This window comes from Hypanus sabinus, chromosome 7, assembly GCF_030144855.1.
Source record: "Hypanus sabinus isolate sHypSab1 chromosome 7, sHypSab1.hap1, whole genome shotgun sequence".
NCBI lineage: Eukaryota > Metazoa > Chordata > Chondrichthyes > Myliobatiformes > Dasyatidae > Hypanus > Hypanus sabinus.
Genome location: NC_082712.1, coordinates 82,750,699 through 82,769,989, shown reverse-complemented (window position 1 = coordinate 82,769,989; position 19,291 = coordinate 82,750,699). Strand labels below are relative to the sequence as shown.

General features: G+C 45.1%; 1 protein-coding gene across 2 annotated transcripts in view; it reads left to right on the top strand.

Annotated features, from left to right (window-relative positions):
• neurl4 (neuralized E3 ubiquitin protein ligase 4) overlaps positions 1-19,078 on the top strand; it is a 126,072-nt gene extending 106,994 nt beyond the window's left edge. The window contains exons 23-28 of one of the 2 annotated variants that reach the window (XM_059974987.1): positions 5,209-5,302; positions 9,512-9,619; positions 12,234-12,378; positions 12,559-12,671; positions 17,651-17,810; positions 18,827-19,078. In XM_059974987.1, coding sequence (XP_059830970.1) covers positions 5,209-5,302; positions 9,512-9,619; positions 12,234-12,378; positions 12,559-12,671; positions 17,651-17,810; positions 18,827-19,031 — 825 coding nt within the window. In that variant the 3' untranslated portion in view covers positions 19,032-19,078. Of the gene's footprint in view, positions 1-5,208; positions 5,303-9,511; positions 9,620-12,233; positions 12,379-12,558; positions 12,672-17,647; positions 17,811-18,826 lie in introns of both variants that reach the window. The other variant, XM_059974986.1, reaches the window with a different exon arrangement.
• Positions 19,079-19,291: the final 213 nt, after the last annotated feature.

Here is a 19,291-nt window from a genome sequence, read left to right as displayed (position 1 = left end):
ACCAAGTCCAGCTCCTGGCCTTCACGTGTGGCTTAGCTACTCAGACTGGCAGAACCGTTTCCACTGACAGGAGAAGGGGCAAAGGTGGGTTTCTGGCAGCTTAAAACCAGTTGCTTCAGGCAGATATGGTTCATTAGCCGTGGCTGGCAGCTCATCTTGAAGAAGGAAAAGTCTGATCTGAAACCTCTGCTGCCTTGCAGCTATGCCCACTCATCGGGAAGGCTTCAGGATTAAATCCAGAGTTGGAGTCCCAAAGTCAGTCCTACATTGAGTTCAATGATGGCTGGCAACTCCTGTGATGCTGCTGGTACCAGACTGTTTCCGTCCCTGCCATTCCTTTGGGTTCATCAGATGTGTGTAGAGGGGGAGCTTCCCACATGGGCAACAGCTCGCTCTCCGTATCATACTGCCCAGGCTTATGTAGCTAGACAGCTAGGATGCAACATGCATGGTTGATTGACTGATGGAGGCCCACACCTCACCATAGATACAAATCTGTCAGTGGATTATGAGAACCGGCAAAGAGGCAGAAGGAATACAGTGTCAGGAAGTATATGGTCATGCACTTTGGTAGAAGAAATAAAAGTGTGGACTATTTTTTAAATGGAGAGAAAATTCAAAAATCGGAGGTGCAAAGGGACTTGGGAGTCCTCGTGCAGGATTCCCTAAAGGTTAATTTGCAGATCGAGTTGGTGGTGAGGAAATCAAATGCGATGTTAGCATTCATTTCGAGAGGACTAGAATATATTTTTTTTAAAGATATAATGTTGAGGCTTTATAAGGCACTGGTGAGGCCTCTCGGAGTATTGTGAGCATCCCTACCTTAGAAAGGATGTGCTGAAACTGGAGAGGGTTTAAAGGAGTTTACTAAAATGATTCCAGGATTGAAGGGCATATCACATGGGGAACATTTGATGGCTCTGGGCCTCTACTCACTAGAATTGAGAAGAGCAAGAAGTGATCTCATTAAAACCTATTGAATGTCGGAAGGATTTGATAGAGTGGATGCAGAGTGGATGTTTCGTATGGTTGGGACTCTAGGACGAGAGGACAGCCTCAGAATAAAGGGACGTCCATTTAGAATGGAGATGAGGAAAAATTTCTTTTAACAGAATGTTGAATCTGTAGAACTCGTTGCTCCAGGCAGCTGTGGAGGCCAAGTCATCATCGGGTATATTTAAGGCAGAGGTTGATAGATTACTGTTTAGTCAGGGCACAAAGGGATATGGGGAGAAGGCAGGAGACTGGGTCTGAGAGAGAAATGGATCAGCTGTGATGAAATGGTGGAGCAGACTCAATGGGCCAAATGGCCTAATTCTGCTCCTATATCTTTTGGTCAAATATGCCTATGAACATGTTTGATCAGCTAAGAGACAAATTTCAGTCAGGTCTGTGAGCCCTCATGATCTTTGGAAGAATGATGCAAACTAACTTAGCTGTGGGTGATTTGGTTAATATTGCCCAGTTAACTATAGCCCCATTATCTAATGTTGTGGCTTATGCAGATGAGAACATCTCATGGTTGAGGTCAGGTTTCAAAGCATATATTGAGCAGCCAACCACCTGCAGTGGACCAACAGCCTGTGCTCTGTAAATACCTATTAATTTCAAAATTGATTACTGCTTGGAAGTTGCATTGAGAACTAGTTTAAATTGACATCTTGCTATATTCACTTTTATTAATTCCTGAATCCCTAACAAGCTCTCATCCAAATAAGTTGTCATCTTCATAAGCCCATCAACCCCACTGGGGCAAAGGCCATCAAATGCAGCTCACCAGAGTCCTCTGTCTTGGGCCAGTCTTTCAAGTTGTCTCCAGGTACAGCCAACCTTGGTGTTGAAAATCCTTCCTCTTCCAGGGATGATTTCTGTGGCTCTGGGTTTTCACAGGAGGGGGGTTGCTAGCCCCATGCCCAACCCTCCGTTCACAGCCAGGCTTGGGACTGGCCATGGCAGAGTTACTTTGATTTAAATCTCTCTATCCCCTCCCACTGCCAGCCTCCTCTGTTCAAGCACTTCTAATGGCTCAAGTTCTTTCCGGTCCTTTCCATATTTATCTATGATGTATGAGATAATTTGGCTCATCCTATACACTCTGTGGCTATTTAAACGTTCCTGGTCTTCTGCTCCTGTAGCCCATCCACTTCAAGGTTTGATGTGTTGTGCATTCGGAGATGCTCTTCTGCGCACCACGGTTGTAATGTGTGGGTATTTGAGTTACTGTCAGCTTGAACCAGCCTGGCCATTCTCCTCTGACCTCACTCATTAACAAAGCATTTTCACCCAAAGTACTACTGCTCACTAGACGTTTTTTGTTTCTTGTACCATTCTCTGTAAACTCGAGACTGTTGTGTGTGAAAATCAGAGCTGTTCTGAAGCTACTCAAACCACCCTATCTGGCATGGTCAAAGTAACTTACATCTCATTTCTTAACCATTCTGATGTTTGGTGTGAATAACATATAAACCTTTTGACCATGTCTGCAGGCTTTTATGCATTGAGTTGCTGCCACACGATTGGCCGATTAGATATTTGCATTAACAGGCAGCTGTACAGGTGTATCTATTAAAATGGTCACTGAGTCCTATTCCTGTAACTTACTCCATCAACTCTTTTGCCACGTGCCTTCAGTGGGCACAACTTACAACAGATTATTAACCCACTAGCACAGAAACAAGTTATTACAGATGCTGAGAATCCAGAGTGTCAAGTAATTCTACTAGAGGAACTCAGCAGGTTGAGCAGCATCTGTGGGAAGGTGAATTCCAGATGCTGGGTTTTTCTGTGGGAAACTGAATTCCAGATGCAGGGGAAAGGAATTCCGGATGAAGGGTTTTCTGTGGGGAAAGGAATGCAGGGTTTTATCCTGAAGTACCTTCCACCCTTAAGACCATAAGTCATAGCAGAATTAGACTATTCTGCTTTTTGAGTCTGTGCTGCCATTCCATCATGGCTGATTTATTATCCCTCTCAACCCCATTCTTCTGTCTTCTCCCCATAACCTTTGACACCTCTACTAATCAAGAACTCAATGACCTGGCCTCCACAGCTGACCACAGCAATGAACTCCACAGATTCACCACCCTCTAGCTAAGAAATTCCTTCTCACCTCTGTCCTAAAGGAATGTTCTTGTATTTTAAGGCTGTGCCCTCTGGTCCTACACCCTCACAGTGTAGGCAACTTACTCTTAATGTCCATTTTATCTAGGCCTTCCAATAGTTGATAGGTTTTAGTGTGATTTCTCCTTCCCCCATTCTTCTAATCTCCATCAAGTACAAGCCTGGAGCCATCCAGCCCTCCTTATACAATAACCCTTCCATTCCCAGGATCATTCACGTGAGCCTTCTGTGGACCCTCTCCAATGCCAGCATATCTTTTCTTAGCTACGGGACTCAGAATTGCGCACCATATTCCAAGTGCAGTGTCTGATTGATACCTTATAAAGCTTTGACCCACTGGGTTCTTCTGGCAGATAAATTTATTTGACGCACTGTTGTGTCCTTGACATGTGGAGGGAAACTGGAGCATGAGTGAAAAGCCACATGATCTCAGAGAGGAAGAGAAAGACAAACTACACACGGAATTCAGTATCTCAGTCAGTTTCTGTCTCTCCAGTGAGAGAGAAAGATCGTTTCTGCAACAACGGGAGCGGAGACCAGCAGCTTGCTGTTCCCATGTTACAATCTTCAACGTTGCTTCTCCAAGCTCCCCACTTCAGGGACCAACAGGCTGTCACTCTCCATCAAAGGAGAAAGAGGGAGTTCACTCGTGTACAGTGCCCTTTGTCCGACAGCAGTACACACTGTCCTTTGTCCCAATCTTTCAGTCTTCCATGACACCTCAGTCAGCTAAATCCGCAAGAAACCAGGTCATCCACAAGGCTGCTCCCCAAAAAGTGCGTGTCTTCTAGGCCGTTCCTGGGGATAATGAGGCACCAGGCTGCACAACTGATCCAAAGATCCACCACTTGCGAAGAACGTAGTTTGTGCTGTGGAACTTAGGGTGAGGCAGCAGCTTCTGTACCACTTTGTCTCCACATCTGTAAGGTACTGGAATAACTGGAGTCACGAGTATAGTACAGAATCCCAGTAATGCAAACTTGTCTCTAGAAGTTTATCACAAAGATTACGTGCTTTCTTGAGTGAGTGGCAGGGAGCTGTTTCATATGATGGACTGGGCTGAGGTCACAGCTCCACAATTTCTTCTGGTCTTGGGCAAGTGCAGCTGCTGTGTATGATATTTTCAAAGTATCTGCACTTTATTCATAAATGTGAGTTTATACAGATGCTGGAAATCCAGGGCAAAATGTAAGAGGGACTCAGTATGTCAGGCAGCATCGATGGAAGAGAATAAACTTTTGCCGTTTCAGGCTGAGTTCTACCAGCGTTTTGAGTGTGTTGACCTGCAATGCGTTCAGCTTTTAAAAGCACTTGTCATTTTACACGAGAAGGTCAGCAGAGGCTGGAAATCCAAAGCAACGTACACAAAATTGGTTCTCCCAATTCAGTTTCATCTACATGGTGAGACCCATTGTAAATCGCTTTATCAGGCATTTCCACTCCATCCACCACAAGTGGAACTTCCTGGTGGCCAAACATTTCAGTTCTGATTCTGATTGCCATTCTGACATGTCAGTCTTTGCCTCTTGTGCCAAGACGAGGCCACCCTCAGGTTGAAGGAGCAACACCTTTCATTCTGTCCAGGTAGCCTCCAACCTGATTACGTGAATATCGATTTTTCCTAACAGTAATTTTTTTAACCTCCCACTTCTTCTGTTCTCCACACCGGCCTGTAACCTCTTCTCACCTACCTATCACCTCCTCCTTCCCTTTCTGCCATGGTCCACTATCCTCTCCTACCAGATTCCTTCCTCTCCAGTTCTTTACCTTTCCCACCTAGCTAGTCTCCTTCTCTTCCCCCACCTTTTTATTCTGGCATCTTCCCCCTTCCTTTCCAGTCCTGGTGAATGGTCTCGGCCCAAACAGTGTATTCATTTCCATAGACGCTGCCTGACTTGCTGAGTTCCTGCAATATTTTAGATCCCATGTATTGCTTCTTATTTAACTTCAACTTTGACTGATTTTGAACCTGGTTAAAGTATTTTGTTTTCTTCCTGACCACTTTTGCTTTGAGTCTCAAAGTTTTTAGAAATTGCCGAATCATTCCTCTGGACCAATTCTCTGGACTAATATGCCTTATTCTGGCAGGTTACCATAGTGACCAACGATATCATGGCCCCAGGAAGTGATGGAAGCCACTTACGTTGCCAGGGTGATGTGGAGAAAGCTGACGTGGTTGATGGTGAGTGTAAACCCCATTGTTTTCTCCCCCGTGAGGTTGAACCCCTTTGAACTTAATACAGGTTTGAATTGGCCACACAAACTATATATTTTTTAGGCTGTGCCACGCAGCAATCTCCTGATTTTAACCCTAGCCTAATACAGGGCAATTTAAAATAACCAATTAGACTACCAACTGGTACATCTTTGGAATGTGGGAGGAAACCAGAGCACCTGGAGGAAACCCATGCAGTCATGGGGAGAATGTACAAGCTCCTTACAGACAGCAATGGGAATTGAACCGGTACCGTAAAGCACTGTGCTACACTACAGTGCAGCCACACTTCTGACTCTGGACCCCCTCAGAATGTGGTAATTATTGAAAGTAGGACCAGGGCAGAGAAAGAAAGGCCTTTACAATTACATAGCACCTTTCAGGAGCTGGAAGTTCCAAAGTGCTTGGAAGCCAGTGAATCCAAAGCTGTGGATGGGTAGGTTAATTAGTGTGTGGGTAAGCGGTTAAAAGCCTGGAGATGGCAAATGAGACAGCAGATTATGGAATCTCAGGATGCTGAAAGACCTAAAGGTGTTGAACAGCAACGGTCAAGGGAAATGAATTGTGGAGGTTGGGGAGCTAGCAGGTTGAAGGCAATGGAGGGTTGAGATGTGTGATGGTATGAACAATGGAGGCCTGATCATCATTGGTGGTGGCATGGTCCAGAAGGGCTGGGGAGCTATGGGGTGTCATAGGAGATGGAGGTCAGTCTGCAGACTTGGTAAGATTGAGATTGGTGTGCTGTAAGCGAAGAGTGTATCGTCTGGGATGGGTGAGGGAAGAGGAGAGCTGAAGAGAAGGGACTAAGATGGGGCGAGTGTAAGTGGGTGGTTGTTGGTTGCGGCGAATGGCTTATTTTCATTCCTTGTGTCACCTTCTATCCTCCAAGCAGACCACAACCTTGTCGTAGGGTTTGCAGGCTTTCGTGCCTCAGCAACCCAGAGAGCTATGTTGGCTGGAGTCAGGGCTTTATGCTTTGCTTTTTGGTAGGAACACCCATGCCAAACTGGTCAAAGGGCTAGAGACCAGACTAAGTGTGATCCACTGGTCCTCCAGGTTCGAGTTCAGCTCAGGGCTAACAACACCGACTGGTCAAAAAAAACTGTTAGCGGTAAGTTTTTTACTCAGAGAATGACGGAGTGCCTGGTATGGTTGTAGAGGCTTTTCAGAGATGTTCAGATAGGCACATGACTGTGAGGAAGACGGATTAGTGTTTGGGTGATTTGATTTGCTTTTTAAGCTGGTTCAGCACAACATTGTGGGGTGAATGGCCTGTTCCTGTGCTGTATTCGTCTGTGTTCTATGTACAAGGCAAAACAATAATACAGTGGTTCCAAACCTTTGTTCTGCCATGGTCTAGTACCGTTAAGCAAGCGGACTAAGGACCCCGGGTTGGGAACCCTTGCAATAATAGAATGCAGAATCAAGTGTAGCAGCTACAGAGGAAGTGCAGCACAGGTAAACCATAAGATGCAAGGTCATACGTGAGGTCCAGAGTACATCTTAATATATTAGAGAACCACACAATAATGTAATAACAGCGGGGTAGAAGTTGTCCCTGACACTAGCGGTATGTGCTTTCAGAAAGTTTGTATCTGCCTGATGAGAAAGGGGAGAAGAGTAGTGGGGTCTTTCATTGTCCTGGCTGACTTACCGAAGCAGCGGGAGGTGTAGACAAGAGTTCATAGAGGGGAAGCTGGTTTCCTTGTGCTGAGCTGTGTCCACGAGTCTGTAGTTTCTTGTGGTCATGGGCAGTTGATTGGTTATAGGGGCTCCCTGGGTTACAAGTGACCTCATTTACAGAATTCTCTCACTCAGCTTTTCATGCTGGTAATAACATGTCTGATCATCATTAATTTTATTTTTTTTAATTTTATTATGATATAGCACGGAGTAGGCCTTTCTGTCCTTTGAGCTTTGCTGCCCACCAACTGTAGCCTAATCACAGGACAATTTACAATGACCAATTAACCTACCAACCGGTATGTCTTTGGACTGTGGGAGGAAACCCCTGTGGTTACGGGGAGAACGTACAAACTCCTTACAGATGGTGTCAGGAATTGAAGCCATGGAGCCTGCACTGTAAGGTGCTGTGCTAACCACTACTCTACTTCCACCCATGAATGCAGTGTATTCAGATTCAGATTGAGTATATCGTCATTTATAAACCACAAGTACACTGCAGTTAAAAAATGAGACAACATTCTCCGGAATGATAACACGAAAAAGCACAAAACAGACCACACAAGAAAAACCACATAACGTTTGGTAATCCCCAATCCAGAGTCCGGAGAGGCTGCTGCAAATCAATATCGCGCTACCGTCTTAGCACGTTTCCCAGAAAGGAACTACAAACCCATCAGACAAAACTAAAGCTACAAGACCTACACAAAACCACATAGTTACATATAGTTTCAACAGTGCGGACAATACCATAATTAATAAAAGACTAACTGACAAAGACCACATAATTATAACACACAGTTTCAACAATGCAAAGCAATACCGTAATCTGATAAAGAGCAGTCCATGGCACGGTTTAAAAGGAAGTCTCAAAGTCCCGACAGCCCATCATCTCACACAGACGGTAGAAGGAAGAAAAACTCTTCCTGCCATGAACCTTCAGCCCCGCAGCTTGCCGATACAGCACTTTAGGAGCTCCAACCACAGCCAACTCCAAGTCCATCCGAAAACTTCGAGCCTCCAACCAGGCCTCTGACACCGAGCACTGAGTACCATTTCTGCCAAGCGCTTCGACCCCGGCACCGGCCGCCAAGCAACAGGCAAAGCATTGAAGTGATTAATCAATGAAAGAAGATTATAACAAGTGTATATTGAATGATTGTAACATGGGAGACTAGGTCCGAAGATCCAACAAGTGAAACCGAAGACATTTTAAAATGGGTACATTATGTATTTATTTTAAGATGAACAGTAAAACACTAATCCTGGCATCTAGCTAAACAAGTATTCGGCTCAGCTACCACTGCACTGTACATTCAGTTACCTTTAATTGAACAAGTAATCTGCTAAATCTCCCTGAACTATAAAACCGACAAACTAAACATGCTCCGAACGGATACTTAACAAACATGCGTCCTATCTACGTCTGCAGTGCTCTTTCTCAATGATCCTTCAGTGCTAGTTGTGATTTTAGCCTGTAGTGGGTCCTGTCAATTACAGGAAAGAGGGCGAACTTTTTGCACATGTTACTCTTGTATCCACACCCCCACCCCCGCCCCAAGGTGCCCAGAACTGGAAATGGGCGCCGTGGCACACAAGCCAACCGCTGGGGGAAAATAAGCGTTGCAAACTTTAAACAAATCAATTACTGACCAAAATGACAGAAACAGTTTTTGTCCGGCAAATAAGCCTCATCTCCACTTGACAGTGATATGGCATGGGTAGGTATAGAAGGGTGTTGTCGCGTGGCCTAGTGGATAAGGCATCGGTCTAGTGATCTGAAGGTCATGGGTTCGAGCCTCAGCTGAGGCAGCGTGTTGTGTACTTTAGCAAGACACTTAACAACACATTGCTCTGCGACGTCACCGGTGCCAAGCTGCTTGGGTCCTAGTGCCCTTCCCTTGGACAACATCGGTGGAGTGGAGAGGGGAAGGCTTGCAGCTTGGGCAACTGCTGGTCTCCCATACAACCCTGCCCAGGCCTGCGCCCTGGAAAAGTTCCAGGTGTAAATCCATCATCTCACGAGACTAACGGACGCCTATATAAGGTATAGAGGACATTTCTAACTTTAGGAGAAAACAGCTTACAAACAGTTCTCATGGATGTAATCCAAGCTTAATCTGTGTTCTGTTGCAGTGATGCTGAGCAAAAGATTAAGATTAGCCAGAGCCAGATAGTCTGGCAGATTAGCCAGATTAGGTGGCAGATGGAACCTTGGCTTTTGCTCTCATCCAGAAAATAGCTGATGGTGTAACATCTTTCTTGGTGCTGCACTTAAATGGTAACATTGGATTTTAATATTCAAGTCACTTGAGTAGGACAAGTTGGCAACTTCTTGAGAGAAAAGTGTGATGTTCAGTGAGAGCTGGCAGGCAAGCCAATGAGCTGAACTACATGATGAAGCCTTGTGTCCATCACACAGACCCTACTGTCACAGTTGCCCCCACTGCCCCTCTGGTTACCCTTCTGAGATCCCTGTTGTTCTTTCCCAAGGAATCAAGGAGAACCTGTGCTGGACACCACCTCCTGAAGTGAATCCCAAGAAGACATGCGAATATCAAGCCCTCTGTGCCAGGTTCAAGGAGCTCCTTCCTCTGCCAGGTGAGAAGTTTCTCTTCATTGTTATGCTTGAGAAGGGAAGGAACGTTGAGGTGTTGTTTGGCTGAAGTTAACAGTCGATATCTGGCTTGGATCATGCTAACAGGTTTCGGGTTGGAAAAGTTGGATGCAGGAAGGGTTGTGAAGATTTGATGGAACCAGGAAAACGGTTTTCCCGGTTCCTCTGGAGGTTGGTAACTGGGAACTCTGTGGCATCCTCTCCAAATCCTTGGACAACTGAATCCAAGAGATATCCCATCACAAATTAATCAGTTTAAAGTGAGTAGGAAAAGTTTTAACTGGGATCTGAGGAGCACAGAGAATGGTGGGTCTTTGGAGCAAGCTGCCAGAGGCAGTGGTAGAAATGGGTACAGTTATAATTTTCAAATGCTGTTTGTACTGGTAATTGACAGGAATTGTTTAGAGCAAGGGTTCCCAACCTTTTTTATGCTATAGAGCTTTACCATTAACTGAGGGGTCCACAGACCCCAGGTTGGGAGCCCCTGGTAAAGAGGGTGTCCAGTTACTGTTACTTTCTGATCTTTGGGGTTCTTCCGGGAGTCAGGAATGGCAAGGAATCTTAAATTCTTAATGATTGTTTATTTTAAAGTACAAACGTACAAATACTAAGCAAACTAAATAAGAGCTGAGATGAATGAAAAGCAGTCAGAAGCTGAAGATAAAAGATGACACCTCTGGGGAAAAAACCATCACATTTATAATCGAGTTAAGCAAAAAATTCCTTGGATAAGAAAAAAAATTCCTTAAATTAAGAATAAACCAATCAATATTTGCACAATTATATGACGTGGGGAATGTGCTAGCACTTTGCCAATGAAAAATGAGAAGGGTGATAAACAGTTAGCTTACTGCTATACCACTTCCTGCTAGTAAATGGAATGAACCACCAAATACTGTGGAAAAATGCATGAGTTTGTTTAAAAAGTACAAATGATTAAACTACATTAGTCTTACAGTAATTAATCTTATAAAAAGTTTTTTTTTTAACTGGTTTCCAACAAGGGATATGTATGGGCCAATCGCTGGCGAGTAAGGTTAGCTTGTTTCGGCAACTGCCATGGATGAGTTGGGCCTACTTCCCTTCGGTGGAACTCGATGAATAATGGATCTTAGGAGAACCAATCGGCATCCAAAATCCTCGGAGTACTGTGGAGAGGGTTCCACATTCTGTTTGTTTAGAAGTCTAGCCCGAGTTCACCTTTGAAATATCTGGTTAAGAGAGGAGATCATCCCACTCTCCACTTAACCTTCTTCCATCCCTTTTAACATTGAGATCACCTACCTTCCAACTGCTGAAACACAAGAAAATCCAATGCTGGTCTACACAATGGAAGGAGTAGTGTACAGAATGCACACGATTAGTCTAGCCAAGGATTATACTCTTTATGGATTTGAGTAGAAATTCTTCACTCTCAGTCTGGAACCACTGATTCACACTACACCCTGTTACAGTTAGACCGTTACCCTAGTACTATCAATACACCAAATGAGTGTTACTGTCACCCAGATCCTGACATTGCACCCAACTGCAGAAGATACAGGTGCTCAAAAGCCCAGATTCACAGGCTCATGAACAGCTTCTTCTCCTGTTATCAGAGTCCTGAACAAGCCATCTCTCTCACATCCCCTTCCCAGTGGTGCTGCCGTGTTCACGGTTTCCTAACTCTACCTCTCTCGGTTATTTCATTATTGTCACTTTAATCTTTCTTTTTACACTTCAATCTTTGCACCAATCAGCTGTTTTGCATTGTGTTGTTTTTATCATTGTATCTATTACTGTCATGTACACTATTCCGAAAGCTTCATATGTCAAGAATTTCATTGCCCCCTGATGTATATAAATTGGAATGCATTTTTATTGTAATGCAAAAAGTTTGTTTTGCATGCTATACCCTGAGACCTCATCCTTAATAATTGATTCCAACACCTTCCCAACCACTGAGGTCAGATAACTGGCCTATAGTTTTCTTTCTTCTGCCTCTCTCCCGTCTTGAAAAGTGGAGTAACATTTGCAATTTACCGGTCTTCTGGAAGCATTTCTGAAATCGTGATTCTTGAAGTAGTATTGCAATCTCTGCAGCCACCTCTTTCAGAACCCTGGGGTACATTCCAACTAGTCCAGGTGATTTACCTACCTTCAGACCTTTCCGTTTCCCAAGAACCTTCTCTCTAGTTACGGTAACTTCACACACTTGGAACTTCCACCATACTGCTAGTGTCTTCCACAGTGAAGTATCTGCCTCTAACAAGATAGATTGTGAGCTGAAGACTCCATCTTATCATACTATGGAACCATTCAATAATAGCGGCGTAGAAGCTATCCTTGAGCTTGGTGATATGTGGTTTCAGATTTTTGTATCTTCTGCGCATTGGGAGGGGAGAGGAGAGAAGAGAAAATGTCTAGGGTGAATAGGGTCATTATGCTGGCTGCTTTACTGAGACAGCGAGAGATACAGAGAGAACACATGTAAAGGAGGCTAGTTTTCATGATGTGTCCACAACACTCTTCAGTAAACTGATCTGGCTGAGTGGGTGGGGGCTGGTCGAGCGAGAAGCCAGTTGACCTCACGGTGGCTCTTGTCCCCATTGCCTGCAGACGGATACTTCAACGAAGAGCTGAAATGCAACCTGTGCTACTGCGAATCCTGTCATAAGCTGCGCGGAGACGAGGCGTACTACAAACGGGGCGACCCACCCAAGGACTACGCCCTCCCCTTCGGCTGGTGCAGGTTCGCCCTCAGGTGTGTATTCAGACTTCACCGTGCCATGGGTGGGGGGACAATGGTTTGCGGACCATTCAGAATGGTCAGAGGGGAAGATGATGTTCCTGAAATACTGACTCCCGAGCTCACTGTTACCCTTCCTGTAAAGAGTTTGTCCTCTTGCCTCACTTCAAGCTTCTCCCCCATTGGGTTCTGCAGGTTGAATCCACGCTGCGAGGTCACCAACGTTTACAAGAAGTGGCACACGGCTTATCACGGTACTTGCGTGGGGTCCCTGAGGCGTGCCCTGGACCATGGAGAGCTGGTGTCAGGTACGTGGAGAGGAGGAAGGAAATCCTAAAGTGATAGCCCATTGGCAAGAGTTAATACCACATCCTGTCACGCAGCATCTTCAGAAAACAGATTTAGGAATTTCAGGTCTCTCAGGTTGGAAGAGCAACACCATGCTACATCGGATAGCCTTCATCCTGATGGCATGAACATCGATTTCTTCAATTTTCAGCCATTTCTACCCCATCCCACCTTCTTCCCTTTCTTCCATGATCCACTGTCCTTTCCTGTCAGATTCCTCATCCTTCAGCCCTTTACCTCTTACGCTTATCACATCCCAGCCCCTCCCACCCACCTTCCTCACACCTGATCTCACCTATTACCTACCAGCTTGTGCTCCTCTCCTTCCCCCCACCCCTTCCCCCATCTTCCTATTCTGGCTTCTGCCCATTCCATTCCCCATGAAAGGCCTTGCCCCAAAGCATCAACTGTCCATAGATGCTGCCTGACCTGCTGAGTTCCTCCAGCATTTTGTGTGTGTTGCTCAAGATTTCCAGCCTCTGCAGAACCTCTTGTGTTTAAGATGTTGGGATATATCTTGATTTTCTGATGAATGACAGCTTGAACCTTTCAGATGGAAACAACACACACAAAATGCTGGAGGAACTCGGCAGGTCAGGAAAAGAGTAAACAGTCAACGCTTCAGACTGAGACCTTTCTTCAGGACTGAGGGGGAAGGGGGGAGATGCCTGAATTTAAAAGGTGGGGGGAGGGGAAAGAGGTCAGCCGGAAGATGATAGGTGAAGTCATGTGGGTGGAAAAGGTCAAGGGCTAGAGAAGAAGGAATCTGACAGGAGAGGAGAGTGGACAGTGGGAAAAAAGGGAAAAGAATAGATGGATATGAGTTAATTCCAAACTCGACATGCTTAAGGCCTTCACTCACCTGGAACTGAGACTGGAGAGCTTGAATGATCAAGAGAGGATGGATAGTCTGGGGCTTTTTTCCCTGAAGTGCAGAAGGGTGAGGGGTGACCTTAGAATCACGAAGGGCATTAATGACATAGGTAATCACAGTCCTTGTCCCAGCGTAGGGGAGTCTAAAACTACAGAGGTTCAAGGTGAGGGGGGGAGCATGATATGAAGGGCATCTGAAGAGGGAGAAGGTTTTTTCTTCCACACACACAGAGTGGTGGGTATGTGGGACAAGCTGCCAGAGGGAAGTGGTTGAGGTGGGTAGGCTACCCAGCACAATGCTTATTGATTTAATTTGACGCAAAATGGTGCCTCTTCACGGTATGTTTCACTGTACATCTGACAACTAAAGCTATCCTTTTATAATTATAACATTTAAATTCCATTTAGGCTGGTAAATGAGTAGGAAAGGTTTAGACCTCAATTAATGGTAGGGATCCATAGCTTTACAAAGGTTGGGAGCCCCTGGTTTAGAGGGAGACGGATCAAATGCTCAAATAGGTACATTGGACAGAATGGATGAGTTGGGCTGAAAGGCCCTTTTTTCAACATTCTAACCCGTTATGTGTCGTACACAGACAACAAAAGGCTGGTTTATCAAATCAGGGGCGGTTGAATCAGAAGCCGATCAGGAATTAGACAAAGCATGATGGTTTAAGCCCATTCATGGCGGGTGCTGATGGCCCTTTGGGTATTGCCACAGCTTTGTGCCAGCTCCTGGGCAACGCAGGCTCCTCCATCCCCTCCACAAACAGCGGAAACAGAAGCCCTTTGCGGTGAAGATCCTTTCCCGCTCACCGGGAGTGACTGTCCTGCTGAGTAAATAACCAGGCGTTAAGGGGTGGAAAAGCAATGGAGAAGGATACGAAGAGTATTTGATTGCTCTGGGCCTATAGTCACTGGAATTCAGAAGAATGAGAGGTGACTTCATTGAAACCTATTGAAAGGTGAAAGATTTTGATGGAGAGGATGTTTCCTGTGATGGGGAAGCCTAAGATCAGAGGACGCAGCCTCAGAATCGAGGGATATCTTTTGGAAAGGAGATGAGAATTTTTTTTAGTCTAGAGTGATGAATCTGTGGAATTCATTGCCACAGGCAGCTGTGGAGGACAAGTCTTTACAAATATTTAAAGCAGAGTTTGATAGATTCTTGATTGGTCAGGGCATGAAGGCGTACGGGGAGAAGGCAGGAGATTGGGGCTGAGAGGAAAATTGGATTAGCCATGATGAAACAGCAGAGCAGACTTGATGGGCCAGATGGCCTAATTCTGCTCCTATATATTCAGGCCTTATGTTTATGATTTTGTACTGCTATCTTGTATGTTCCTTGTGCTGTGTGTGACCATTGGTTCTGTATTTCGCACCTTGGCCCCAGTATAGCGCTGTTTCGTTTGGCTGCAGTCATGTATAGTCAAATGTCAATCAAACTTGAACTTGAAGAACATCATGGTAATGAGAAAGGTTTAAATGTGAAATACTATTTCAAATTTTGCTTCAAGAGTAAGTGAGGTTCTGCAATAATTCAGTTAGAGCCAAGGTGTGATGTAAGGGACTTGAGGGAGTTGTTTATAAAGAAACCCATGGTCTAGATCAGGGGTCCCCTGGACCCCTGCCATTTAATAGATGGACCCCAGGTTGGAACATGAACAGCTTGGACCTCAGGTTGGATGGACCCCAGGTTGGAAAGCCCTGGTCTAGATTGAGTAGAAATGGAGAGGATGTGTCCAGTACTGGTGGAATCTAGGACCAGAGGGCCAGCCTCAGAATGCAAGAATACCCCTTTTTTTAAAAAAGGCATGAAGAATTTCTTTAGCCAGGGACTGTTGAATTGTTGTGGAAGCCGAGCCATTGAATATAGGTAGTTTCTGGTTAATTGGGACACATGAGGACAAATACAATTTGGTCCAATTAAGAGGTTGCCCCAATTTGCCAAAATTTCATGAAAATAGTTTAAAAGGTATTAAAAAGATGAGCTACTATTTAACTAAGTAACAAATTAAGTATTTAAATGAAATTTAAAATAAATTAGAACGCTACCAAAACAGCTACGGTACTATAAAACTGTATATTATTTCCTAATAGTTATTAATGGAGAAATTCATCTAGTTTACACTGCCATGTTTTGACATAGATGAACAAAATCAACAGAGACACCTAGTGCAGATAATGGACTGCCTTCACAGAATGTCTCCTGCAAATCTCCATGTTCATTGTAACATTCAAGATGATTGTCAATACTTTCAAATTCTTCATAGTTTCTAACTTGTTGAAGTAGTGAAATCATTTCATTTTCATTCCTGGCCATTTCTGACATCTCCAAGCTTGAATGCTTCAAACCGCAGTGAGCAAAACAATTCTAACTTGTCTTGTTGCGTATTTCTCATCAGTTATGAGCGACAAATATTGCTGCTTTTTTGAACACAAATACACACAACTGATAGTATTTTAAAACTCTCTGTATAGTGTAGTGCCTAATGGCCACACAAGTCTATGCGACTGACACTAGTTAGAAACTGTTCATTGACAACCTTTTGTCCCAGTTAAGCAGTATAGTGTCCCAAATAAATGAAGGGAATCCCAACTATTTTGTCAATTAGTTTTTGTTCTTTCAGAGTTGTCCCAAATAAGTGTCTGCCTGATTAACTGATGGAATACACTATAAAGCAGAGGTTGATAGGTTCTTAGTTATTCAGGGAGTCGAATGTTATGGGAAGAAAGCAGGAGAATGGGGTTGAGAGAGATAATAAATCAGCCATGATGGAATGGCAGAGCAGACTTGATAGGCCTGACTTTGCTCTTGTGTCTTATAAGTGACTCGCCTGACGACAAGCTTGATTGCTACTAGCAGCTGGCGAATCCATATTTTCCCACAAAAATAGGTGGCCACTTCAGCCCATCGAGTCAATGCCAGCTCTCAGAGAATTCCCATTCCCACCTCCCTGATTTCCACACCTTCCACATCAATTCCCCTCAGATTTTACCTTTCACCCACACACTAGAGGGCAGTTAACTACCTACCCGCACGTTGTTGTCATGTGGGAGGATCTGGAGCACCCGGAAGCCACAGGGAGAACATAGAAACTCCACATACACTGCACACCAAGAGACAGCACCTAAAGTCAGGATTGAACCCATGCTCACAGGGTTTACAGCCATTCTAGTGTAGTGTAGTTTAAATTAATTACTTTTTAATGAGTGTACTCGTCCTGTTGCTGAATAATCTGAAATGTACATGATATGTTGACTGAATTGTCGTCTGCAGCCTCATCCCAGCAAACACTCCCTGTGTATAACAGGTAGGTTAGGTAAAGAGTGGAGCTCCCTCTACACTGTCCCATCACACACTCCCAGGGTCAGACACAGAGTGAAACTCCCTCTACACTGTCCCATCACACACTCCCAGGGTCAGACACAGAGTGAAGCTCCCTCTACACTGTCCCATCACACACTCCCAGGGTCAGACACAGAGTGAAGCTCCCTCTACACTGTCCCATCACACACTCCCAGGGTCAGACACAGAGTGAAGCTCCCTCTACACTGTCCCATCACACACTCCCAGGGTCAGACACAGAGTGAAGCTCCCTCTACACTGTCCCATCACACACTCCCAGGGTCAGACACAGAGTGAAGCTCCCTCTACACCGTCCCATCACACACGCCCGGGGTCAGACACAGAGTGAAGCTCCCTCTACACTGTCCCATCACACACTCCCGGGGTCAGACACAGAGTGAAGCTCCCTCTACACTGTCCCATCACACACGCCCGGGGTCAGACACGGTGTGAAATTTCCTCCACAGTTTTTCATATACTCCCAGGAAAGGGCCAGTGCAGGATGGAAATGTTCCCCAAATGACCATTGTAACAGCCACTGTCACATATAACATTGTGCATTTTATCCTTACAGATTACTCTAAAGTCCTAATTTTTTGATGGCTCAATTTTTCTTCTTCCTATCACACCACCTCACCTTTCCTGGCCTATTTGGTTTAACACTACCCACACTCCCTCTCTGGTTCTGGTATAAACCCCTTTCCCAACATGAAGCAGGAAGCTCGTCAATATTCTGCACCAAGCAGAAGAAGGTGGAGCTACAGAATGGATACAATGAGCCTGAGGGGAACAGTACGCAGGAGAAGGACGCGGTAAAAGTCAGCCTCTCTCCCACAATGCGCTACATTGGGCTGGACCACTTCTGCCCCAAAATACGGTAAGTGCTCAGCGATGGTGTCATCAGCAGTTGAGGAAGGATTAGTGGAGATATTGAATTGGGGGCACACCCTCTTCTCATTGTTACCATCAGGGGCGAGGTACAGAAGCCTGAGGACCTACTCTCAACATTTTAGGAACAGCTTCAGATTTCTGAATGGTTAATGAATCAGCATATGTCATGAGATTCGTTGCCATTGTGGCAGTAGTACGATGCAATACATAATTTTAAAAATGTGAATTACTGTAAGTTTATAATAAATTAGTTAAATAAGTAGTGCAAAGATAGAAATATAAAATAGTGAGGTAGTTTTCATGGGTTCAATGTCCAGTCAGAAATCGGATGGCAAAGGGGAAGAAGCTGTTCCTGAATCATTGAGCGTGTGACTTCAGGCGCCTGTTCCTGCTTCCTGATGGCAGCAACGAAAACAGGGCATGACCTGGGTGATGGGGGTGCTTAATGATGGATGCCACGTTTTTGAGCCATCGCACTTTGAAGATGTGCTGGATACTACGGAGGCTAGTGTCCACGATGGAGCTGACTCAGATCACAACACTCTGCAGTTTATTTCGATCCTGTGCAATGACACCCCCCCCCCACCATACCAAAGGGTGATGCAGCCAGTTAGAATGCTCTCCTCAGTACAACTGTAGAAATTTTCAAGTGTCTTTGCTGACAGACCAAACCTCTTCAAACTCCTAATGAAATATAGCCTCTGTTGTGACTTCTTTGCAACTGCAATGGTATGTTGGGTCCAGGGTAGATCCTCAGAGATATTGATAGCCAGGAACACTATCTCACTGTTCCTCTCCTGCACTGTTTAATTTATATTACAACTTATAGTAAAGTTTTGTCTTGTTCTGTACTGCTGCCAAAAAACAACAAATTTCCCAACATATGTTAATAATAATAAACCTGATTCTGATTCCTACAGTCTGAAACAGATTGTGATTCTGATTTCTTGGCTGGATTGTAATCAGCGTGTGATTTTGTGGGCTCATGCTCTCTCCCCTCAGGTTCAAGGACGTGAAATCACAGCGGCATCATCAGGCGCAGGTGGCCTTCCAGGTGTGCGTGCGACCAGGCTCGTACAAGATTGGGCCTCAGTCCATCGGCGCCAGCGAGTCCATCGACCCCAGGTTCAGTAACAACGAGATCGAGTGGATCACCAAGGAGAGAGCCTCGACAGTCCTCTACGGCCTCCTGATCCGGGTGGAGTGAAAGATCTCTGCTTAAAGGATAACAGCCCCCACCCCACCCACCCCTCACTGTTCCGAGGAGAGATGGAGTGTGTGCAAGATCCCTTGGAGATACCTGACGTGACTTGAAGTGGCAGCAGCTGACTTTGTGGCTGACTTTGGCTGTTCAGTGTTGGGGAGTGGAAGCATAGGCGGCGTGGGCTGAGGGATGGGTGTGGGCAGGACTGGAACTCGTGGGACAGTAGCATCTGCCCTTGCACACTTTTACACAACTCTCGCACT